Genomic DNA, 23,466 nt, shown 5'->3' on the forward strand with positions numbered 1-23,466 from the left:
AATTATGTATGACAACTTAGTTTTACTGAAACTAACAAATTAGCGTTTGTGATCTATTAATTTATTACGGTAATAAAATTGAGCTGTTTGCTTTGTAAGGAAGTTTGATATGAGTGACTGCGCGTAAGGGTCACTGCGCGTAACGGAAACCCTGTAAATTCTAGACACTAACAGGTACCATAGAATTGCACAAAAATCCGTGAGGGGAGTCCCTGCTCGAAATTCCGTGAAAGAAGTGTACGGAGCCTGGTGCCAGAAGCCCATTAAAATGCTGCCTACATTGTTTTAAACTGTGTGATTGTGAGCGTGAGTGGGAATAAAAATAGCAACAGGTATTTTGTTCCATATAACACAGTATGAGTGTAACAGGTAAACCTTTTATGGATGCAAACTCGACTAAAACCCACCTGTTTAGGATTGTATTTGAAACGTAATCAATTACAAATGTATTGATGGAACTTGACTTAATGTCGTGTTTTGATTGTTGATTCTATGTTGCATTGTGTTTCTGTGTTTGACATGATGTAAAGCACTTTGAAATGCCTCGCTGCTGAAATGTGCTATACAAATAAAATTTGATCGATTGATTGATTTATATATTCTTTTTTCTGAATCACAACATGGAAAGTGAAGAGAATTAAAATGTTAGAATTTTTGAAATATGGATATATGAAGAAAAATAAAGGTTGAATCAAACTAGACTAATTTTTCCTTCCTCATTTAGTTTCAAAATGGCCCCCTTGTGAGTCCAGGGGTGTATTCGCTCCTCCTTCAGCCCGCTGAGCCTCACCTTCTCAGGAACAGTCAGGACTTTCTCACTTCCTCCCTTCTAGCAGGCGGTGGGCTTTCAGTCGGGGGGGGGGAGCACCGGTAAATGGACTGACCGAAAGCCTCGTCTAATCTGGTAGAAAGGAGATTTTTTAGTATCTTCCTGGCTCTTTGGGAAAACCATGGCTGTCTTCAGGACCCATCAGGAGCCTCTGCTGGTGGTTCTACTGCAGATTGTGCTGATTTGCTCGGCTCAGGTGAGAGGCGTTTTTCATCACTGCTGCATGAAAATAGATAATGAACTTTTTGTGATTTCTCTAAGCAGGATGTTATTTTTTTTATTTACCAAGTCACTATATTTTGGTACCTAACTCGCCTTTAGCTGCTTACTAAAGGTTGAGTGTATTTTCTAGGACGTTTTTTTGTAATGTGATCCCGTTAGAAATTAACTTTAACTAATTTATATACATTTGAGGCTATAAGTCATGGACTTAAAGTTTTATCACAATATTTTGTGTTGATATTGTAATGATATTATGATATTTTTTAGATAACCTTTTGGTTCTGACTGCATGCCACAGCAATTATAACCCCCAAAACACAAATGCTGCTCTTGAAAATCATTCCCATTTGTAATACGCTTCTTTAGGTCACCAGTCACATAAAATAGTGTGATTCATGTTACTAAAATGCACACATATTTTCAAATTTATTGATATTTTCATTGAAAAAGCAGTGGAGAAAGTAGTAAATATAATATTCCCAACAACATGGACAGTTTTGAGAGGGTTTAAACATCATTTCTGGAATTTGTTTGTGACAAGAATAAATCAAAATTCTTTTCATGATAAGATATTTATCATGATAAAAGATAAATGATATGATAATAAGCAATACTTCAGAACAGTTTGTATTGAACATCATCACTTCAACGGAACAAAATCTCTAGTTAAAATAAATGAAACTTATTGAGGATGCTAACATTTTATCACTGACATTTTTTATTTAAGCAACTGAGATGTTTATTTAGCATTTTAAAATATTTATATCAAAGAATGACCTAAAACGCCTCTTTATCCCAGCATGTTCAGCAGTGAGGTTTAGACAGATACTTTGTTTTTGTAGTTGTTTGGTTTTTATCTTGTTCTGCTGCTGTCTAAACCAGGAACTAAGAATTTATTTTATCAAAAAAAAAATCTGAGTTAAATAAAGATTAAATTAAATGAAAACAAAAATGAAAACCATGGTGCTACTTAGGCAGTTTAATGGGTCTAAAATGAAAGCCGGGTCGGGTTTCATGACCTTTCCTCTCAGATCAGCGGCACAATAAGTCTTTGTGTGATCATCCTGCACAGTACAGCAGCACTGCATGATTTAAGGAGGAAAAATGAAAATCTGTTTTCTATGTTTGTTTAAAAGAGGAGCCTGGTTGGTCCCAGAGGCCCCCCCGGACCACCAGGCATCGCTGGAGTACCTGGAGTCGACGGAATCGATGTGAGTGTTTATTTTATCCCTCAGTGAAGCCAAACATCAGCTGTTTCAGATTTACAACTTTTCTTACTATACATTAAAACAACTTTCACTCATGTAAAAATGCTTACTTCTTCTTCTTCTGATAAAAGGAGATAAGAAGAGAAGAGGAAAACACTCTAGTAAAATCAAATAATACACTGAAAAACAGAGGATGGAACTCCAACTTAAATTTGTTACATATAATTGAATTAAGTTTGTCAAACTTAATTTATTTATGTTTATTTAACATGACAAACTTACTTGGATAAACTTAATTTGATACAAATTAACTGAATTTTATGAAGTTGGACCACCTGTTTTCCTTTTTCAGTGTATAGTTATAATGTGGGACTATTTGAGGAAAGTCAAACAATAACTAAGAAAAATAATAAAAAGAGATGAGGCAAAATATTCTAGTAAAATAAAATAATATGGTTAAAATCTGACAGAAAAATTTATTTTTCCGTCATGTCATTTGGATTTTTGAGACATTTATTCGGTCTTTATTTATACACAAAAGTTTTGCTTATAAATAGGAGGCAATGAAAAGAAGGAAACCAATATAAATAATTTGTTTGGAGTTTTGTTTCCAAATGAAGGTAATTTTCAGTTGTTTGACTTCAATTTTGCTCTGACTGAGAAGAAAATCTTTCGTTTTTCATGACTTTTATCTAAGATACAGTTTAAAAACAACATCAATCAGCTGTTGGTGATCAGGAAATCTTAATTTAATTATTCCAAATATACTTGATTTATTTTGTTTGGGGTTTTTCTGCATTATTTGAATAGTTTTTTTCACCTAAACATAACAAATATCTCACAAATATCCATTTGAGAATGTTGTTAAAATCACATATAAAATCATAAACAATGGGTTGAGTGGCCAATTTATAAAACAAAACCTCTACATGTATAATTATTGTTTTTTGTGTTAATTAAAAAATTTTTTCCTGCATGTTCAGGGTGAGAGAGGGGAAGATTCCACTGTAACTGGCCCAGTAGTGAGTGATTTTCTAATTCCTACATGTAGAGTTTCATAATGAACACAACATTTTAGGATTTATTTATTAAAATGCATCTTAATGAGTTGAACATTCCTGTTTCCAGGGTCTTCCTGGAGATAATGGGAAAGATGGGTCTTCTGGAGCTCCAGGGCTTCCAGGAGCAGATGTAAGTAAAAAAAACAAAAACACGTAATTGAGAATGTATGTATTTATTAAATCTGAATTAAAAGGATGTTTTTGACATCTTGAAATCTGAAGTCGGAGAACTGGGGTTACCAGTGTCTGCTGGTATCTGAACTGTTTGGATTTTCCACCTGTGGGCAGAAAAGTTGAGAGAGGAAAAATGTCCCCCTGAATAAATCAGTGGGGCTATTTAGGGTTGGGTCTCACGTGGCTTCCTGACAGAAACAGGGGTCTTTTTGTCTGCACCTGAAAGGAGTTTTGGGGGGAAAGGCTGTTCAGAAATGGCTGACAGGAAAGACATGTGGAGTGGTAACAGGGAGTTTTCTGTCTGTCAAGAACGCCAGAGTGATATTACACCATGAAGGTTAAAGGTAGAGAACTAAGCTAGAGATCTAGAAGCAACACAGTTTATTTTTGCCAACTGTTAGGATGGAGAAAAGCGTTTTGGTCGCCTTTAGATGGGTAGCTGCTATTTTATCACTCATGCATGGAGAACGGAAGTTCAGTGGAAGGCAAACATTGCAAAAACACAAAATCTTGCATTTAGTATTTTTGTCTAGATTCTAGTGAAAATATCTTAGTCCACTTGAAATAAAACCAAATTAACTTACAACTAACTTCTCAGCAAGACATATGAGCTTGTTTTAAGTAAATAATTCCTTAATATTTGTGAAAAATGACAAGTTCCACTGGCAAATTATTTCACTTGACACAGGGAAAGGTCTTGTTATAAGTGAAACAATCTGCCAATACAAGTACTTTTGTATATAAATATTCAAGAACTATTTACTTAAAACTAGCTCCTACATACTGCTGAAAAGTTACTTGTAAGTTAGATTTGTCTTATTTCAAGGGTACTAAGATATTTGCACTAGAAACTAAACCAAAAATACTTTATAAGATTTTGTGTTTTTGCAGGGAAGGGTAAAAAAAGACACCAGATTTTTCCCAAAACATAATTCAAAGAAAGAATGCAAACAATGTTTGACTGAAGAATGAGGTAATCTGATACATATATTTTACTTAATGTGTTTGTATTTTCGTAGATTTATTTTTGTTAAATTTAGTATATCCTGTTTGGTAGAATCACCTTTTAAACTGTATGAGTTGGGTCAGACATTTTGCTGAAATGTCTGACATTTTGCTGAACTTTTGGCCCATTCTTCCTGACAGAACTGTTAGAATCTGCTTTAATCAGTATTTCCACATAATCCACTTATGTCTCCACATGATGCTGCCACCCATTCACATATTTCACAGTTGTGATGGTGTTGTACTTCAAATATAACGATGTGTATCACAGCCAGACACTTTATTCTTAACTTCATCAGACCACATGACACGTTTTAATGTCTCTGACCCTGAGTGCATTTGTAGAGTGTGATCTGGCTAATCATGGTGCATTTGGAGTAATTGTTTAGCTCTTTCACCAGATTCAGAAAGCATCTTAATTTATTCACAGGTTTATTTACATCTTTATATAACAATAAGAGTGGATGTGTCACCGTCAGGCATCTGGAAATTGTACAAATATAGATGCATTAGACCTTCAGTTGGAGCTAACTAGCTAGCTAGCTAGTTAGCTCGCTAGTTAGCTAGCTAGACAGATAGGATTTTAATGAAATGTGTGTTGTCTGCAGGGACCTGTGGGACCCCCGGGAGATCCAGGCCCTTTGGGCCCAAAAGGCTCAAAAGTAAGTTTGTCATATTTACAGCATCAATAAGAACTTTTCAGAGGATTTTCAGCAGCTGTGGCTGTAAAAATTGGACGTCGCCACACTGATCACTGATTTCTAGTAACTTCTGTGGCTCTGAAAATGACAAACACAGACAAAGTTTCTGCTCTTTTTTGGTTTTAGGGGGAACCTGGAGCTCGGGGACCTGCTGGAGAACCTGTAAGTAAACATTTTCAGCATTTCTGTTTTATATCCACACTCTGTTTCAAAGAGATAATCTCCGAGATTATTATAACATACTAGAATATTATAATCTCCTAGTTGTTCCACCTAACCTTGCAGTAAACTGTAGCGTTGCTGCAGAGATTATTACTGCTCCAGTTTGCCTTTGTCTGATTGTATCTTCTGGGTTATTCCAGATTAAAACATCCTAATCTCTGATTTGTCATTCACAGGGAGTAGGACTTGATGGGACTGATGTGAGTAAAGAAGAAGTTACAGACACGTTTCATGGTTATGCTTTGTTATTGTAAAACAAAGCTCTTTGTTCTAGGGAAATAGAAAAAAGAAGAAAATAATTCATAGTTTAAAGGGAAACTTATTTTATTTTGTCTATCAAACACAAAACCTTATTCTGTGAGTAATACAAAAATATCCACATCAAAGTAAAATCAGATTGAACTTTTTCAGTTTTTGTCTGACTCTGGAAAAGGCAATTTATTATTGTTTTTTATGAAGCAAACATCAAGAATCTGATGTTTGGTACCATTTTTGAGAACACATTACAGTTTTTGCTGGTTCTGCTACAGGGTATTCCTGGCACGGATGGGCTACCAGGTGAACTGGGAAAAGTAGGACCGCCTGTGAGTAAACAACACCTAGTAGAAACTTAAAGTAGTCAACTGAAATGGAAACTTAAAAAAAAAAAATAAGAATATACTTTTTTTTTTTTAAGGAAATAAGATGACTGATGAAAATTTCTTTTTGTGTTTCAGGGAGCGAAAGGGAGGAGAGGTGCCGTTGGTCTGCCTGGTCCTCTTGGTCCTCGGGTAAACATCCGTCTACATCCGTCTGGTTCACTTTATAGACACGTTGCTTGCTATCGTTTACATCTGGAAATAATGCCGCGCTGCTGTATGGACCAGTATCTTTAACAAAATGAAACCAGGACACATATGTATTACAAGTTTAGTGCAGTGCACGACAACAGAAAAGGGAAAAATACGCTGAAAAACAGTTGAAGAATAACTGAATACCACTCATATTCTTCTGTTTTCTTGCTCTCAGTGTCGGCTACGCTACACACAGACTGGTTACCATAGCAACCGACAGACAGCAACAGCTCCACTAGTGTTTTGGGATTCAACACCAAAAAACACGCAAACATTCCCCACACAAAGAAAGGAACTTTCAATCCGTTACAGTTTTATATTTGTATTTTTTCAGGTTTACTGTTTATTTTGAGATTGTCAATAAGTGATTATTGCACTGCTATTAGCCAAATCTAACACTGCAGTGGTTGATTAACTAATTTAAACACCCGATCTACTGATAATCTGTCAGTGTGTGGGTTGCTTTTTTTAAAAACTAAACCAAAACACACTTTGACATCTATTGTCAAAGTCAAGCTGGCATAACTGACTAACTTACCCATTTTTCCTTTACTCACTATTTATTTTTATTAAAACTTTTTCTTGACCTGTGAAATGTGATTCCATGAGTAAATGGAAAGTGTAGAGCACTTGAAGGCCACATTTTAGAGAAAAAAAAGAAAGAAAGAAAACAAAGTATTTACTTCTTAGGACATTTGTTTTTATCTCTAATAATATGCTATTTGACAATATTTCAAAGCAAATTTTTGTAGAAAATGAATCTGTAAATCATTGCTGATCCAAAATGTTAGCAGTATCCTCCACAGTTTCTGGATTAAATGAAAGGTAAGTATTTTCTAAAACTATTTTGGGGTTCATTGTCCTTGTTATTTCTTCATGTTTCATAACAAAAGTCCAAATCAATTTAAAAATATTTTATTATTTGTAGCAAAATGTAATCAAACATTAATTAAAGAAAAATACTTTGTCTTATACTTGAGTTAATAAATGTTTAAGAAGATTTTATTGTCCGTAAAAAATTATGATTTAATTGCGAATTTGCTCCATTTATAAATTCTGGACTGAGGGACCAAACAAAACCATCCAAAGGCCTCAAATGGCCCCCAGGCCACATTTTGGACATCCCTGTCCTCCTTGGTTACAAACCAGAAGTAACCTATATATTTAAAAATGTTTCAGTCACATCTTTTTTATAGAAATGAACTTAAATGTTGAGCTTTCCAAACTAAATAACTAAGGAACGCTGCACATCCCTACCAGATGTTTGAAGCAGAATATTCTCCCACAACCATAATCTAATTTCATTTTTTGCATTTTTAGGGACCTCCAGCTGTTTACCAGGGTGAGGAGCTGGTAAGTGGATTTGTTTTATGTCCATTTATAAATAAAATAACATCATAACGTGATTAATCTAACAAAGGAACAGGAGGATTGGAGACCTTTATCATCGACTTACGCAGGAAAACTGTGGATGTTTCAAAGTGATTGGTAAAAAAATAATTCTGATTATTTACTGTTAAAGTAACTCAGACCCTGCAGAGGATTGAAGTGTAGATAAGGGTCATAACCTCAACACAAACATTTTTACAGATTCAGTTAAAAAAGCGGCACAATTCCAACACAACCAGCAAAAACAGCCAGTATGTTGCATTTATTCATTTTCATATCCGTTTTTAAAAAATCTATTACATTTCTGAAATGCCAGCTGTTTCTTTGTCATATTTTGGTATTTGGGTTCATTTTAAATTCTAATTCGGTAACTCTTTATTTGAAGGGATGTGCATACACTGCAAAAACACAAAATCTTACAAAGTAATTTTGTCTAGTTTCTAGTGCAATTAGCTTAGTGCACTTAAAATAAGACAAAACTAACTAAAGTTATAAGAGCTTGTTTTATGTCAGTAATCCCTTAATATTGATGAAAAAGTACTACCAGTTCCACTGGCAGATTATTTCACTTATAACAAGACATTTTTCCATATTATAAGAAAAATAATCTGCCAGTGGAACTACTAATTTTCCATCAATATTTAGAAATTATTTACTTAAAACTAGCTCCTACATCTTGCTGAAAAGTTACCAATAAGTTAGTTTTGTCTTATTTGAAATGTACTGAAATATTTGCATCAGAAACTGGACCAAAAATATTTGGTAAGATTTTGAGTGTTTTCCCTGTTTAAAGCAAAGTTGCATTAAAAGTCCATTAAAACTGTTAACTTTGTATTAAAAGTGTTACTATTTACAGAATGACACTTTATGAATGTAATAAACATTCATGAAGACTCATTCATGTTCATGACTGTTATTTCAGTTTTATGAACACCCCTACAAATAAAGTGTTACCTCAAATTCTGTATTAGTTGTTTTTTTCTCTCTTTTTGTTGGTTTTGTTTATTAGTTCTTTCTTCAGTGTTTCCTGTTTCACCGGTGTATGGAAAGGTTCAAAATGATCGAAATAAATAATTAAATGTTGTATTTTTCAGTGTCCCAGTGCCTGCCCAGCAGGACTGAATGGATATTCTGGACTCCCAGGGATGAAAGTGAGTTCACTTTTAAAGATCAATTTCAGTTTTCATTTTTGAGTTGATTTTAATTTGAACTTTTACTCCTCAGGGCCACAAAGGGGCTAAGGGCGAATCAGGTGAGCCCGGAAGACAAGGACACAAGGTGATGTCATGCCAAAGATCATAATAGATAAAAAAAAACACAGAAATAACTCTATAAAATTAAAACATTTCTATAACTGCAATAATTAACAGGGAGAGGAGGGCGATCAAGGACCGGCTGGTGAAGTTGGAGCTCAAGGACTGCCAGTAAAATATTTCATTTTTGTCTCCAAAATGGCCGCTCCTTTCTAAACTGATAATGTTTATTCTCAGAGAAATGATTTTAATCCAGCATACTAACTCCTCTCTATCTGCTGAGTAATTTTAGGGCCCGGCTGGAGCAAGAGGCCTTCCAGGAATAACAGGCCCCAAAGGAGACCGGGTAAGAAAAAATGGGGTTTGAATCAGTGATGTTCTCCAGTTTACTCATCATGGCTAAAAACCTTTAAAAGTTTTTAAATTATTGCCAATTTGTTGTTTCAACCCAGTCAATAATAAAGCGCTTATAAAAGATTTACAAATCTCTGTTAAAATATAGTTTTCTGTTATGTGAAAAGAAATTAGGGTTGTTGGGTTTTTTTTGCAACCACAACATGACTTTTATTTTCAGTCAAATCTATGTGAAAAAATAAATAAAAACTGCAATAATCTGACGACACAAGTCTGCATATCTTTAAAATAAAATGTTGTTGAACAACATTTGACTGAGTTCTGTTTTTTGGCTTTAGCTGGTTGGAGTCTATCAGTCTGCTTCACACTTTGATCTGGCTAAATTTATTTTCTGTTAGAGAAAAAAATCACTCTAAATTCTGGCCTTTTACAAAAGTTTAGTTGTTCTTTTATAATTTGGATGCTTACTTGATGCTGAAAAATCAAATAACTTTTCATTTTGTGGTTTAAAACAGGCTAGTGTCTGGGATTGTTTGATTTTTTTCAGTCAACTTGACCAAAATGTTCCAGTTCCAACTTAAGAAAACTAACCCCAAAATATGACACTGCCACTACAATATTTCTCAGTGCATAGGCTGTCCTCCTGGTTATGTACAGGGACATTTTTGAAATTGATTGGTAGTTTGGTTTTAGACCAGAACACAATCTCCTCTAGGATTTACTATTTTCTTTATGAAAAATGACTTTTGTCTTGTAGCCATTTCCATTTCCATATTTTTTGTTGTTGTCTTTCAATAGACTTGTCAAAGATATGTCATACTATTATGAAAAGTTTTTAAACATTTATTATGGTTTGTCTTTTTTACATTTCCTAATTCTTGCTGCTTAATTAGGGTAGAAACTTATTATAGTTATATTATTTCTTTAACACTAATCAAGATGCCAAAAAATAAACTCTTATTGTGTTTGGGGAAAAGTAAAATCATGTTAGATTAGGGCTGAAAAAGATATCGCAGTACAAACGTTTCATATCAGCCGATATTGATAACTACGTATTAGGTTTTGTTGTTTTAAATATCTGAAATACTGCCAAACTGGTGACTTAAGCTTTGCTGTTTTATCCACATTTTCGTCTTGAGGTGTTGGACTCATTTTCTCCTTTCACTCAACGTCGCTGTTTTTTATTTTTAAGCATTTTTGAGGCGTGGCAGTGAAACCTTAAACTGCTGCTGTGCCAGTTACTCAGCAGGTTGTTGCTAGGCAACCAAAGAACGAGTGAGTTGCTAGGTAACCAAAGAGCGAGTGAGTCAGTTGACTCCACCAACTTTGTTTAGCTGGCTGCAAGAGGTTGAGCAGCTGAAGTCTTTCCTCTGACTACATCCCCCAGAATGCTGTGGGGTTCTGGATTGGGTTTCAGTGAAATTATTGAACATTCTAGACTCTGTGGGTTTTCTATTGATATCAATCATAGTAGATATTGTTATTGATTTTTTTGTCCTGCCCCATGTTAGATCTTTGATCGGGAGATCAAACAAGTTTTTCTATGTATTTTAAGTAGATATACTCCAACAACATATGAAACAAGTACTAACAAATAGAGGGAGTAAATCATGTTGAATCAGTTAATTAATCTTTAGCTGTTTCTACACTTGATCTGAACAGGGACCTCGTGGAAATCCCGGTGATGTTGGTCCGAGGGGAATTCAGGGAGCACCAGTGAGTGGAAATCCAACTGACTGTAGAGATTAATCAATTAATCAATCAATGTTACTGATGAATGTTTTCACTTTTCAGGGGGATCCAGGTCAACGAGGAGCAATAGGGGAGAGTGGACAAATAGGAGCACAGGTAAGACAATTAAAAGAGTACAGAGAATATTAAAAACCAGGAACTTTTTATGGTTTATCTCATCTGAGATAAGTACTTTCACGCTTTCTGCACTTTCTGTTTCCACCATAAAACCCTGATTCCCTTTTTGCTTGTATTGTAAATGAGGTGAAATTGAGATTATTTTCATTATTTTCTCACAGATAATAACTGAAATTGTGCTTTTAAAACAAAAACCAAACATCTGCACCAGTTTTTTTGATCAATACTTCTTATTTGTGTGTTTTTTTTAGGGGGATCGGGGCCCACAAGGAATCAGGGGGGTACCAGGGCCGAAAGGAGAACCTGTAAGTCACACTTCATCGTATTTAAGCCAGAAATGCAAAGGTTTACTCTTGTGCAGTCGAGGCGCACATCCCCGGCTCTTTCCAATCCACCAATTATTGGTTATTATAGTCTGGCTGTTATTGCTTCACCACAAAAACACCAAAGGATTTAAGTTTGATAATATATCAAACTTAAATAATAAAAAGTATCATTTTGTCGTACATTTTAAAAGACAATTATCCCCGATAGAGACCAAATGTATGTAAACATTTAATAATAAACAATATATAGAAAAAAATCCTTATTAAACTATTAAAATATAGATGTTTCTGCATTTAATTAATACTTCTTAAAGTTAAATAATATTGACATCTTTTCACATTAATGTAATTTGGCAGCATAGAGATAAACACTGCTTCAATTTGATTAATAAAATAATATTGTTTCCTCGAAGGCTGTGTTTATATGTCTATCTAGAGTCCTGAGGGCCACATAAAAGCTTATGGTGGGCCGGATTTGGCCCCCGGGCCTTGAGTTTGACAAATCAAAACAATGGTAAAGATATCACAGAAAATATTGAATGCAAAGATTTCTCATTGCTTCCTCTCTTGTTGACAGGGCCTTTCTGGTCCAGATGGCCGGGAGGGAATACCTGGACTGCCTGGCTCAAGGGTAATGTTGTTATTGATGCTGTACATGTGAAATTATGCAAAACCACAGTTAAAAATAAAATACTTTATTCACTAGTTTAGGTTTTTGTAAACACAGTTTAGTTCCCTCCTAACCTGTTTATCACTAGCTGAGTTTCCATTAAAAATGTACGTAACATTTTGTCTATATTCCCCTAATACCGAAAAACATAATTTCATAATTTCAGTGTTTCTATTAAATAAAAATCGCAATTAAAATCACACACACACAAAATCTTGGTAAGTATTTTTTGTCTAGTTTCTAATGCAAATATCTTAGTACACTTGAAGTAAGACAAAACTACTACAAGTCACTTTCTAGCAAGATATAGCAGTTTGAGTTAAGTCAATAATTTCTTGATATTAATGAAAAAGCACTAATTCCATTGTCAGATTATTTAACATATAACAAGACATTTTTCTCATGTTATAAGTGAAATAATCTGCCAGTAGAACTAGAACTTTTTTATTAATATTAAGGAAACAAGCTCCTATATCTTGCTGAAATGTTACTTGTAAGTTCATTTTGTCTTACTTCAAGTGTACTAAGATATTAGCATTAGAAACTAGACCAAAAATACTTTGTAATATTTTGTGTTGTTAAAGTGCATGAATAAATTTGTTTACCGATAAGTCATTAAAAACATGTCATGATCCCCTCTGCCTTTCCGTTGTTTCATTTTCAGGGTCTTCCAGGAAAAAGTGGCGCTCCGGGTGACGCAGGCACGCAGGGACTTCCTGTGAGGTTTTTTTTTAAAAATTATTACTGTTTTTGCCTTTTTTTCTCAAGCTTTAATGTTGTTGAACATCATTTTGTTCATTTAGGGTTTACCAGGTACATATGGCCAGAAAGGACACAGTGGCACAAAGGTATGATCAAAACTTGTGTAGCAGTTATTATGGTAGAAAAACTTTATAAACTCACTAACTGTAGACAGGTTGAAATTAGTAAAAGTTATTCCTTTTTTTTCCAACAAGGGTAACTCAGGAGACCCAGGAGTTGTGGGACTGATGGGATCTCCAGGGAAGCAAGTAAGTTTAAGCAAAATCAAACCTTTACTGTATGTATTGACTAAAATTGTGTATATTCACTGCAAAAACCAAATAATTTTGGTGTAGTTTCTAGTGTGAGTATCTTAATACACTTGAAATAAGACAAAACTAACTTACAAATAGTTTTTCAGTAAAAAATTTATTTAAAAAAAACAACTAATTTTTATAGGAATTATTTACTAGTTTTAAGTAAATAATTCCTTAATATTGATAAAAAAGTGCTGGTTCCACTGGCAGATTATTTAACTAGACATTTTTTCTGTGTTATAAATGAAATAATCTGCCAGTCAAACCAATAGAATTTCATTAATGTTAAGAAATTATTTACTCAAATCAAGCTTCTATAGCTTTCTGAAAACTTACTTATAAGTTTTAAAGCTACATAAAGCTTATAGTTTTAAAGTTCAAATGTACTAAGATATTTTCACAATAAACTAGACCAAAAATATTAGTAAGATTTTGTGTTTTTGCAGTACAAGTCATTTTGACTTTGTTTTGTATAATCTGTGTTTATTTTCATCAAGACAAATTACTTATTGTCCAGGGACAACAAATGAAAAGTAGCTTTTTGGCTAATTCTGGTGCCTTTACATCAATGATAATTAATGTGCATTGTGTCTCCCAAATAAATAAATAAAATTCAATTAAGTCCAAAATGTTACAGCAACCATTCTGAGACGTAGAGGTAAATATTCTCTTTAAGTTATTCAAAAGATAGTGATTTTAAACTATTTAACTGAAATAAATGTCACCTGAAGTTTAAATGATTATCTCATTAGCGTCGTATTTACTTCCAGGGGGAGCGAGGAGACCAGGGGGAAGTGGGACCCGTGGGACCCAGAGGAGGACCTGTGAGTTTTACATGTGTCGACTTCATATTTAAAGTTTTATAGCGAAACTTCTTCCTAAAACATGAAGTTTATTTTCTGCACACTTGATTCCAGTTTGTTCTGATAACTCTGTGCCAAACCACTGATGGGAAATCTAGTTAATCAACTGAAAACATTCAGAGTGCTTAGCAGTTGTACTGCAACAACCTTTTCACTCGTACTGCTGATTGTTTTTAACTAGAATACACTGTTAGAAACCACATACAGTTTAATATTCTGTCCTGTTTTAGGGTGAACGTGGGGAGAGAGGACCTGATGGACCGCCAGGTTTACCCGGAGGCAGGGTAAGACCTGACAGGTGGCTTATTTCAAGGGAAAAATATGAAATGAAATTTCCTCAGAGGTACATTTCAAGTGGAGTGGATGTGAAATATTGGCAATAATTTATTTCTAAGACCATCATCCTGACCTGCATTAACATAAAGAAAGGTTTGTGACGGCCCCATCGAGAAGAAACAGGAAGAAATGTTGATTCCTCACTTTTGTCTGGTCTGAATAAATCAGATCTCATTACTGTGCAAATCTAAAGAATTGCTTAAGAGTAAACTATGATATTTGCGAAGTTATTTTTATAAGTTTGGAGACAGAAAATATGGAAGATGTGGCCAGAGAAGCTCTGCCTCTCTCAAAAAGGAAGTGGTCTTAGTACAAAACCCTGAGGAACTCCAAATTGTAGAGACAGTCGGTTCACGGATGATCATATTAATAATTTCGGCGTTTCTCTTTTTAACAGTAACGTACTGCAAACATGTTTCACTGGAATCTGTTGTTTGTTCTGAAACAGATGAGAATAAACAGAAGTGATGCAACGGAAAAACTAATGTAGAAAAGTATTTCATTAATAACATAAACTCCAACATTGAATTCTCCAGCCATGTTAATATTGCAAAGCCTTATTGAACTCCTGACGGCAGAAAGACAAAAATGGGTATTAAGGTTAAACCATGGCCTCCCCAAGTGTCATGTTTGGTTTTAAGGCACGACCCACATTCAGAGTGTAGTAGAAAAATTAAATAAACAAAGAACTTAAACATTGGGCAGAGATAAATTAAGGAACAGGCAGAGAAACACTGAAAAAGATGGAGGAGCCAGTGGAGAACAACGTAGTGGAGAATGACATGAGAACCAGAAGAGCTGATCACAAGTGAGTAGAAGCAGCTGGAGAAGGGAGCAGGTAAAGGCAGTCGAAGAAGTGAGAAACAGCTGGGAAGAGGAGCAACCTGGCAGGCAGAATGAAGGAGAAAAATGGCAAAAAACATTTTGTCACATGGACCAAAATCATCAGCTAAAAATTTCTTGCGGGTCAAAAAAATATCATTTTCGAACACTAAAGTCACCAAAATGTTGTGATTTTTTAAAAACCTACTCAATAATGAACTAAGCATGAACTATTTTAATTAAACAAAGAGATAGTAGATCCAAAATTTTGAATGCTTTTTACATGTTTTCCTTGTGAAATGAAAGTCATCCAGTTTGTTTATTATTTTGGGCTCGATTGAAGAAAACAGAAAAAATATTTTGTCTGTTCTCAGCAATAAAAACAAGATCTAGGCCAGTCTTCATTTGAAATGACTGTCTGTGTTTGCCAAGTTTTAAAACTGAAATGAAAAGCGGATTTGAGTGCAGTCACTTGTAATTTAGAGACAAGTCAATAAGTAGATGTGGTTCTATTTATCATAAAATCAAAAGAAATCCAGAAAGCTTGGAAAAGATTGTCACTTTGTGTCACATCTAACATTTTTGTAAGTAGAATTTAATTTACAAGCCGTAGTTGTGTCCTAATTTATTTAAATTATACTTGAATTGTAGTCGAGGGCTGCACAAAGTCATCCCAGGGACCACAAGTGGCCTCCGAGTCATACTTTGAACAGTCATAAGCAAGAGTAAATGAACCAAAACATCAAAATCTAAACATAAGTAAAAAAACATCTAAGAAAAGAGAGATCCAAACACCAACAAGACAAAAACAGAAAACAAATATGAACTAAGATTGAGCATAAATAATAAAAATGGTGACCAAAGAGAAAAGAACAAACCAAACAACCTGGAATCCTGATCACAACAGAGCTAATTCTGAAAGAAAAACAACAAGATCCCAATGTGGCTTGTCGAAAATATGCAGATAAAATCAACTGAAACTAGGTTTTAAAAATGCCAAAAGTCAGAAAGACTGTTGGAACCTCATTAAAGCTTCATACCTCCTGATCAGAGCTCTTAAGCCTTCAGTCAGGGGAAAACATGCATGGTCTCTTGTTCTGGGTGTATTATCCAACATAAGAATACCTTGCAAAGTTAAGCTCTGGGTCTTGCTCAGACACCCATTGTGTGTGTTTTGTGCTTGCAGCTAAGTCTGTAATCCATCCGTGGGTCGGCATGAAAGGCCGTTTGTTGCAGGTGTTTTTTTTTTCTGCAGCTCAGAGGGGATTCGGGACAGGAAAAGAAACAGAGAGGCCCTCAATGAAATCTCTGTTCTCCAGGAATGCCCACATACCCAAACCCAGCCTTACCCACCCGGAGCGAAGCATGCTAGCTGGGCGGCTGGTGGAGCGGCCGTCGGTGCACATGACCTGAAGAATGAATGTTTTTTGGTTTTTTCCCAGTGTGTTTACGCTGAGGCTTTAAACACATTCGGTTCTGTATGGGTTCTGAATGTGTGTCAGTGTTTTCTGCCTCAGTTTATGCATATGTGCTTCACAGGGAAGCAAAGGGGACCCAGGCTTTCCAGGACTTCCTGGTCCTGCCGGTTTCCGAGGCCAACAGGGAGACAGGGTAAGAATTTCACAAGGATCTTTCATCAGATAAGAAAGATCATAAAGGGGACCTAAATATATTAAATAAACATTTTGTGTGATTTTATACTTCCATTTGGGTTTCTATGATTCTAAAAGCAGCCCAAGTGCTTTAAAAAAATCACCCAGCTGGTTTTTGGCAATATGTTAACATTTTTGTTATCTGGAAACTGCTTCCAAATGCAGCGTCACAAATTACCAGGCACCGCCCGTTACCTAGCAACCCCAGAGAAGCCCAGCCCATCACCTAGCAACCTAAACTGAGTTCCAGGACATTTTGTCAGTTGGTTTTACCACTGTATTTGCTGTACAAATGCTGCTGGAAAAGAAAAGAGTTGACATTAACAACAAAATACTAGCGCCAGATTATTTCACGGATAACAAGACATCTTTCCCATATTACAAGTGAAATAATCTGCCAGTTTAACTAGTATTTTTTCATCAACATTAAGCTTACTTGGCTGAAAATAAACTCCTATGTCTTGCTGAAAAGTTACTTGTAAGTTAGTTTTGTCTTATTTCAAGCTTACTAAGATATTTGTACTCAAAACTAGACCAAAAATACTTGGTAAGATTTTGCATTTTTGCAGTTACACTTGCTATTATATCAATATAGCCATATGGGCCATATAGAGTAAATGGACAGAATTGTATATATACTTACAGAATAGCAGCTGTGGGCCAAGTTGCTAAGTGAACACATCTATAATTAATATTGCAAACGGAACAAATTAAGATATTTTTGGTTATTTTAAATTCAAAATATGTCTCTTGTCCTTTTAAGTGGTCAAATCTGACTTGTTGATAGTATAAAGAGATTCAAAACTGATCTTAGTGTGTCCTCTATATAATCTTAATTCTTACCATTCTGTCCATCAGGGTCCTGTTGGTCTCGACGGCCCCAAAGGAGACCAGGTATTTTTAATAATAACTTGTATTCTCACTGCTGTTATCCAGACTATGTGATACAGATGATAGATGGTTCAGCTGGATTTAATAACCGGCCTTTTGTCTTTACTCCAGGGACCTTCAGGTGCTGAAGGAATACCAGGAGAGGGAGGTGAAGTGGTGAGTGACACACAGACTTGTCATGTTGAGGTCAATCTTTCGAACCCACATGCGCAGAACACACTCTGGAGACGGGTAGCGGTAAAGGTGATTTATTAAATACTGTGCAAACAGGTATGTACAAAGGTGGTCCGGAACTGGTGCTCGTCTGTGTGGTTCTGGATTTCTGGGTGGAAATAAGACAGGTAAGCGCGGTTTCAGAGATCGTGGGAATGCAGTCCAGCCAGAGACCTACTTGCCGGTGAGCTCGTCAGGGCACGGAGAGGTGAACCGCTAGGATCCGGAGCTGCAAGCTGGAACGAGGGCGTGAGTTTCTCTAGAGGGCGGACAGGTGGATGGAGGGAGATCTCTGACAGGTGCCGGAAGGGATCCGGTTCGCAGAAGTTCGGAGATACTCAGGGCTTCACGGAAACAATCTAGGAAAGGCAGGCACAAGAGGAGGTTACTTGGAGAATAGGTGGTCGGAGGTGAGCAACAATGATAGTACCATCACAGGCTAACACTCTGGCACTGGAGTGTCGGCGGCTCCGTCCTGATAAACCCCTCCAAACAATGGTAAGTGGCAGCAGGTGTGCCGCTCCAGGTTCACGCCCTCCGGAAGGTCCCAGGATGCCCCCTGGTGGAGAAACTAGAGACCCCCCCAACCAGCCTTCCCCAGATCCTAACAAGACTGAGTGACATAAGCTAACAAATCCTGCCGTGAGAAACAATAAAGGTCTGTTAAGATTATATATAAATGAAAGTCTGGTAGAAAAACCTTCCTCCACATTTACTGGAGACATGAAATATTAATGGATGTTCTTGGATGAAGTTTCGGAGGGGGTTCTGGTGGCGGGTGCAAGGAACTGGAAACAACGGGCTTGATTTGGGAAACATGAAAGGTGGGATGAACTCTGAGTGAAGAGGGTAGCTGCAGACGGACCGCTGATGGACTGAGAACCGATTCGACTTTGTACGGCCCAATAAAGCGGGGGGACAGCTTCTTAGACATAGATTTCAGCGGTATATCCTTGGTCGAGAGCCAAACCTGTTGACCGGGAGTATAGACAGGTGCAGGTTTCCGTCTGCGGTCAGCAAACCGGCGGTTCTGTTCCAGGGTGCGATTAAGGGCGGACACCGCAGTCTTCCAGATGGCCCTGCAGCGGCGGATGTGGTGTTGCACTGAGGTGACAGCAATGACCTTCTCATCTGAAGGAAACAACGGAGGTTGGTAACCTAATGAGATTTCAAAAGGGGAGAGACCAGTAGCGGAGGAGACGAGAGAATTGTGAGCATACTCGACCCACGAAAGGTACTTGTTCCAGTCGGTGGGGTTGGTCGATGTGAGGCATCTGAGCATAGCTTCCAGCTCCTGGTTCATGCGTTCAGTTTGGCCATTACTCTGTGGATGATAACCAGAGGACAAGGAAACCTTAGCCCCCAAAGCTGCACAAAAATGTTTCCATACCCGCGCTACGAATTGAGGTCCCCGGTCAGACAGTATCTCCTGCGGGATGCCATGTAGTCGAAAAACGTGCCTGACCAGGAGCTGAGCCGTCTGAAAGGCAGAGGGGAGTTTCTTTAAAGAGATCAGGTGGCAAGCCTTGGAGAACCGGTCAATAACTGTGAGGATGGTGGACATACCCCCCGAGACGGGTAGTCCTGTAACAAAATCCAGAGCAACGTGAGACCAGGGTCGTTTAGGGGTAGGAAGCGGTTGGAGCTGACCAGCCGGAAGTTGATGGGATGGTTTATTACGAGCACAGACGGAGCAGGCTAACACATACTCCTTAATGTCCTTGTAGCTCGACGGCCACCAGAACCGACGGGATATGAGCGAAATAGTTCTACTGACCCCTGGGTGGGCAGAGAACTTGGTGGAGTGCATCCAATTGATGAGTCTCGGTCTGACAGAAGTGGGTACATAAACCTTGTTGGGAGGACCGGTACCAGGATCGGGTTCAGATAATTGGGCTTGTTTTATCAGATCTTCAACCTCCCAAGTGACTGACGCGATGGAACAATTGGGGGGCAGTATGGGGGCCGGAGACCTGTCAGAATCGTCAGGGGAGTACAACCGGGAAAGCGCGTCTGGTTTAGTATTTCTGGAGCCAGGGCGATAAGAAATGGATAGGTTAAACCGGGAGAAAAATAACGACCATCGTGACTGTCGGGGGTTAAGACGCCTAGCAGTTTTCAAATAGGCAAGATTTTTGTGATCGGTCCAAACCAGTACAGGGTGCGTTGTGCCCTCCAGCCAATGTCTCCACTCTTCAAGAGCCAGTTTGATGGCGAGCAGCTCACGGTCTCCCACATCATAGTTTCTTTCAGCTGGAGACAATCTGCGGGAGTAAAAGGCACAGGGATGAGTCTTATGGTCAGAGTCTGAAAACTGTGAAAGGACGGCTCCTACACCAGAATCTGAGGCGTCCACCTCAAGGACAAACTGTTTGGTGGGGTCAGGTTGGACGAGTATGGGTGCATTAGCAAATAACGACTTTAGCTTCGAAAAGGCGGTGTCTGCTTCGGGAGTCCAGGAGAAGGTGGTCTTGAGTGAAGTTAGAGCAGTTAACGGCAGGGCGGTTTGACTGTAATTTCTAATAAACCGCCTATAGAAATTTGCAAACCCGAGGAACCTTTGGAGCTGTTTCCTGGTTTCAGGAACCGGCCACTCTAGAACTGCTCTGATCTTGTCCTCTGATGGTCTGACCTGTCCACCCTCTAAGACATAACCGAGAAATGTAACAGATGGTTGATGAAACTCACATTTCTCAGCTTTGACGAACAGCCGGTTCTCCAGTAACCGCTGGAGAACAAGACGGACATGTTTCTGGTGTTCTGGAAGACTTTTAGAATAAATCAGAATGTCGTCAAGGTAGACAAAAACGAAAATGTTCAGAAAATCCCTCAGGACATCGTTTATCAGGGCTTGAAAACAGGCTGGGGCATTAGATAAACCAAAAGGCATGACTAAATACTCGAAATGGCCTAATGGGGTCTTAAATGCAGTTTTCCACTCATCCCCGTCCCGTATGCGTAGGAGGTGATAAGCGTTTCTTAAATCCAGCTTAGTAAAGATGGTGGATCCTTGAACAGGCTCGAATGCAGATGAGAGGAGGGGTAATGGATATTTATTTTTAACTGTGATTTGATTGAGACCTCGGTAATCAATGCATGGTCTGAGAGACCCATCTTTCTTTTCAACAAAGAAAAACCCCGCCCCTAACGGGGAAGACGAGGTGCGGATTATTCCTGCATCAAGGGACTCCTTAATGTATTTTTCCATGGTTTCTCTCTCTGTCCGGGAAATATTGTACAAGCGACTGTTAGGCAGGGGAGCTCCGGGTAACAGATCTATCACACAATCGTACGGCCGGTGCGGAGGGAGTGACAGTGCTTTTACCTTGCTGAAAACCGCGGCTAAATCGTAATACTCCACCGGAACAGCTGAGAGATCAGGTGGGTCTGCCTCCTGCTGGCCCTCCGGTGACGGACCTGGCGGCAAGGCTGAGCGGAGACAAGACGAGTGACAGTTAATGGACCAGGAAATTATGTGTCGTTCAGACCAGTCGATGTGGGGATTATGACATTCTAACCAGTCGAAGCCCAGGATGATAGCGGAACTGGCTGCGGGAAAAATAAAAAATGAAATCTTTTCATGGTGATTACCAGAAATCAGAAGATTCAGCGGAACAGTTTGGTGGGTTATCTGATGGAGTGCTCTGCCGTCCAGAGCTGAAACCTTCAAGGGGACCTTTAAAGGAACAGTTTCAATGGACAGTTGTTGCACGAGGCTGGAATCCATTAAATTGCGCTCACAACCGGAATCAACCAGGGCTGAAAGCGTTATAGATTGATCGTGAACAGAAAGAGTGATGGGTAATAGTAAACGAGGAGATTTTTCTTTAATTTGATAGTCCGCCAGCCTCCTCGCATCTACCAGCGGACCCTGGCTTTTACCTTTGTTGGACAGGAAGCGATGAAATGGCCCGCTGCGCCGCAATACAAACAGAGTTTGGCATTCATTCGTCTCTGCCTTTCTTCGGGGGAGAGGCGAGTGTGCCCTATCTGCATGGGCTCTGCCTCTGCTGCCGGCGGAACGACTGCAGAAGAAAGGTTAGGTGACAAGCCCTCCACAGCCACTCTCACAGATGGATTTCTTTTACCTCTAGCCCGAGCGCGGGTTCTGTTATCCAAACGGATAGCCAAACTAATCAATTCCTCCAGGGTCTTGGGCTCGTCTAAAGTTGCTAGTAAGTCCTTTATGTTATCTTGGAGGGCGTTGTAGAAAGCACTTTTAAGTGCCGGAGGGTTCCACCCAGACGCCGCCGCTTTAATGCGGAAGTCAATGGCAAACTCAGCTACGGTTCGCTGACCCTGTTTAATTTCTAGCAGATCTCGGGAACTTACAGTCTTGTCTGAGTCTTGGTTAAACGCTTGTTTAAATTCTTTCAAGAACTCCTCAAAGGTGCAATCATAAGTTGTGGATGAAGAAAACCTCGACTCTGCCCAGTCTAACGCCTGGCCTGATAAGTGGGAAATTATGAATGAGATCTTGGCTCCGTCATGGGAGAAACAGTGCGAGGAGTGATTAAATAATATAGTGCACTGGAAAAGAAATCCTCTGAACTTACTCCCGTCACCTGAGAATCTTTCCGGGTTAGGTGGCCGATACTCTGAAGACGTGGAATGGACTACGGCTGCTGCGGTACTGGGACTGGGTGGGGGAACTGGTACAGGTTCTGGAGACTGCTGACGGGATGACTGTAGAAAACCTGCGATTTCATCAAGACGGTTATTTGCCTCGATCTGGCGTTTATTTAGTTCTCGTAAAGCAGCATCGTGGCTTTGAATTAGGGAATGTTGTTCCGCTAAACTTCTTCGGAGTGCATCTGCTGGGGTTTGTTGTTGGCCAGAGTGTTCTGTCATGTTGAGGTCAATCTTTCGAACCCACATGCGCAGAACACACTCTGGAGACGGGTAGCGGTAAAGGTGATTTATTAAATACTGTGCAAACAGGTATGTACAAAGGTGGTCCGGAACTGGTGCTCGTCTGTGTGGTTCTGGATTTCTGGGTGGAAATAAGACAGGTAAGCGCGGTTTCAGAGATCGTGGGAATGCAGTCCAGCCAGAGACCTACTTGCCGGTGAGCTCGTCAGGGCACGGAGAGGTGAACCGCTAGGATCCGGAGCTGCAAGCTGGAACGAGGGCGTGAGTTTCTCTAGAGGGCGGACAGGTGGATGGAGGGAGATCTCTGACAGGTGCCGGAAGGGATCCGGTTCGCAGAAGTTCGGAGATACTCAGGGCTTCACGGAAACAATCTAGGAAAGGCAGGCACAAGAGGAGGTTACTTGGAGAATAGGTGGTCGGAGGTGAGCAACAATGATAGTACCATCACAGGCTAACACTCTGGCACTGGAGTGTCGGCGGCTCCGTCCTGATAAACCCCTCCAAACAATGGTAAGTGGCAGCAGGTGTGCCGCTCCAGGTTCACGCCCTCCGGAAGGTCCCAGGATGCCCCCTGGTGGAGAAACTAGAGACCCCCCCAACCAGCCTTCCCCAGATCCTAACAAGACTGAGTGACATAAGCTAA

General features: G+C 38.6%; 1 protein-coding gene across 1 annotated transcript in view; it reads left to right on the forward strand.

Moving 5' to 3' along the window:
• Positions 1–789: 789 nt before the first annotated feature.
• The window catches only part of col9a1a (collagen, type IX, alpha 1a), a 28,813-nt gene continuing 6,136 nt past the window's right edge, over positions 790–23,466 (forward strand). The window contains exons 1-26 of the mRNA XM_028019067.1: positions 790–1,025; positions 2,188–2,262; positions 3,243–3,281; positions 3,388–3,450; positions 5,108–5,161; positions 5,327–5,362; positions 5,599–5,622; positions 5,953–6,006; positions 6,139–6,192; positions 7,576–7,608; positions 8,739–8,795; positions 8,869–8,922; positions 9,015–9,068; positions 9,190–9,243; positions 10,914–10,967; positions 11,046–11,099; positions 11,372–11,425; positions 12,024–12,077; positions 12,781–12,834; positions 12,920–12,964; positions 13,073–13,126; positions 13,945–13,998; positions 14,268–14,321; positions 16,735–16,806; positions 17,706–17,741; positions 17,850–17,894. Of these exons, the coding sequence (XP_027874868.1) occupies positions 951–1,025; positions 2,188–2,262; positions 3,243–3,281; positions 3,388–3,450; positions 5,108–5,161; positions 5,327–5,362; positions 5,599–5,622; positions 5,953–6,006; positions 6,139–6,192; positions 7,576–7,608; positions 8,739–8,795; positions 8,869–8,922; positions 9,015–9,068; positions 9,190–9,243; positions 10,914–10,967; positions 11,046–11,099; positions 11,372–11,425; positions 12,024–12,077; positions 12,781–12,834; positions 12,920–12,964; positions 13,073–13,126; positions 13,945–13,998; positions 14,268–14,321; positions 16,735–16,806; positions 17,706–17,741; positions 17,850–17,894 (1,356 nt within the window). The 5' untranslated portion in view covers positions 790–950. The remainder of the gene's footprint in view (positions 1,026–2,187; positions 2,263–3,242; positions 3,282–3,387; positions 3,451–5,107; positions 5,162–5,326; positions 5,363–5,598; positions 5,623–5,952; positions 6,007–6,138; positions 6,193–7,575; positions 7,609–8,738; positions 8,796–8,868; positions 8,923–9,014; positions 9,069–9,189; positions 9,244–10,913; positions 10,968–11,045; positions 11,100–11,371; positions 11,426–12,023; positions 12,078–12,780; positions 12,835–12,919; positions 12,965–13,072; positions 13,127–13,944; positions 13,999–14,267; positions 14,322–16,734; positions 16,807–17,705; positions 17,742–17,849; positions 17,895–23,466) is intronic.

The sequence above is a fragment of the Xiphophorus couchianus genome, chromosome 5 (genome assembly GCF_001444195.1).
Source record: "Xiphophorus couchianus chromosome 5, X_couchianus-1.0, whole genome shotgun sequence".
Classification (NCBI taxonomy): domain Eukaryota; kingdom Metazoa; phylum Chordata; class Actinopteri; order Cyprinodontiformes; family Poeciliidae; genus Xiphophorus; species Xiphophorus couchianus.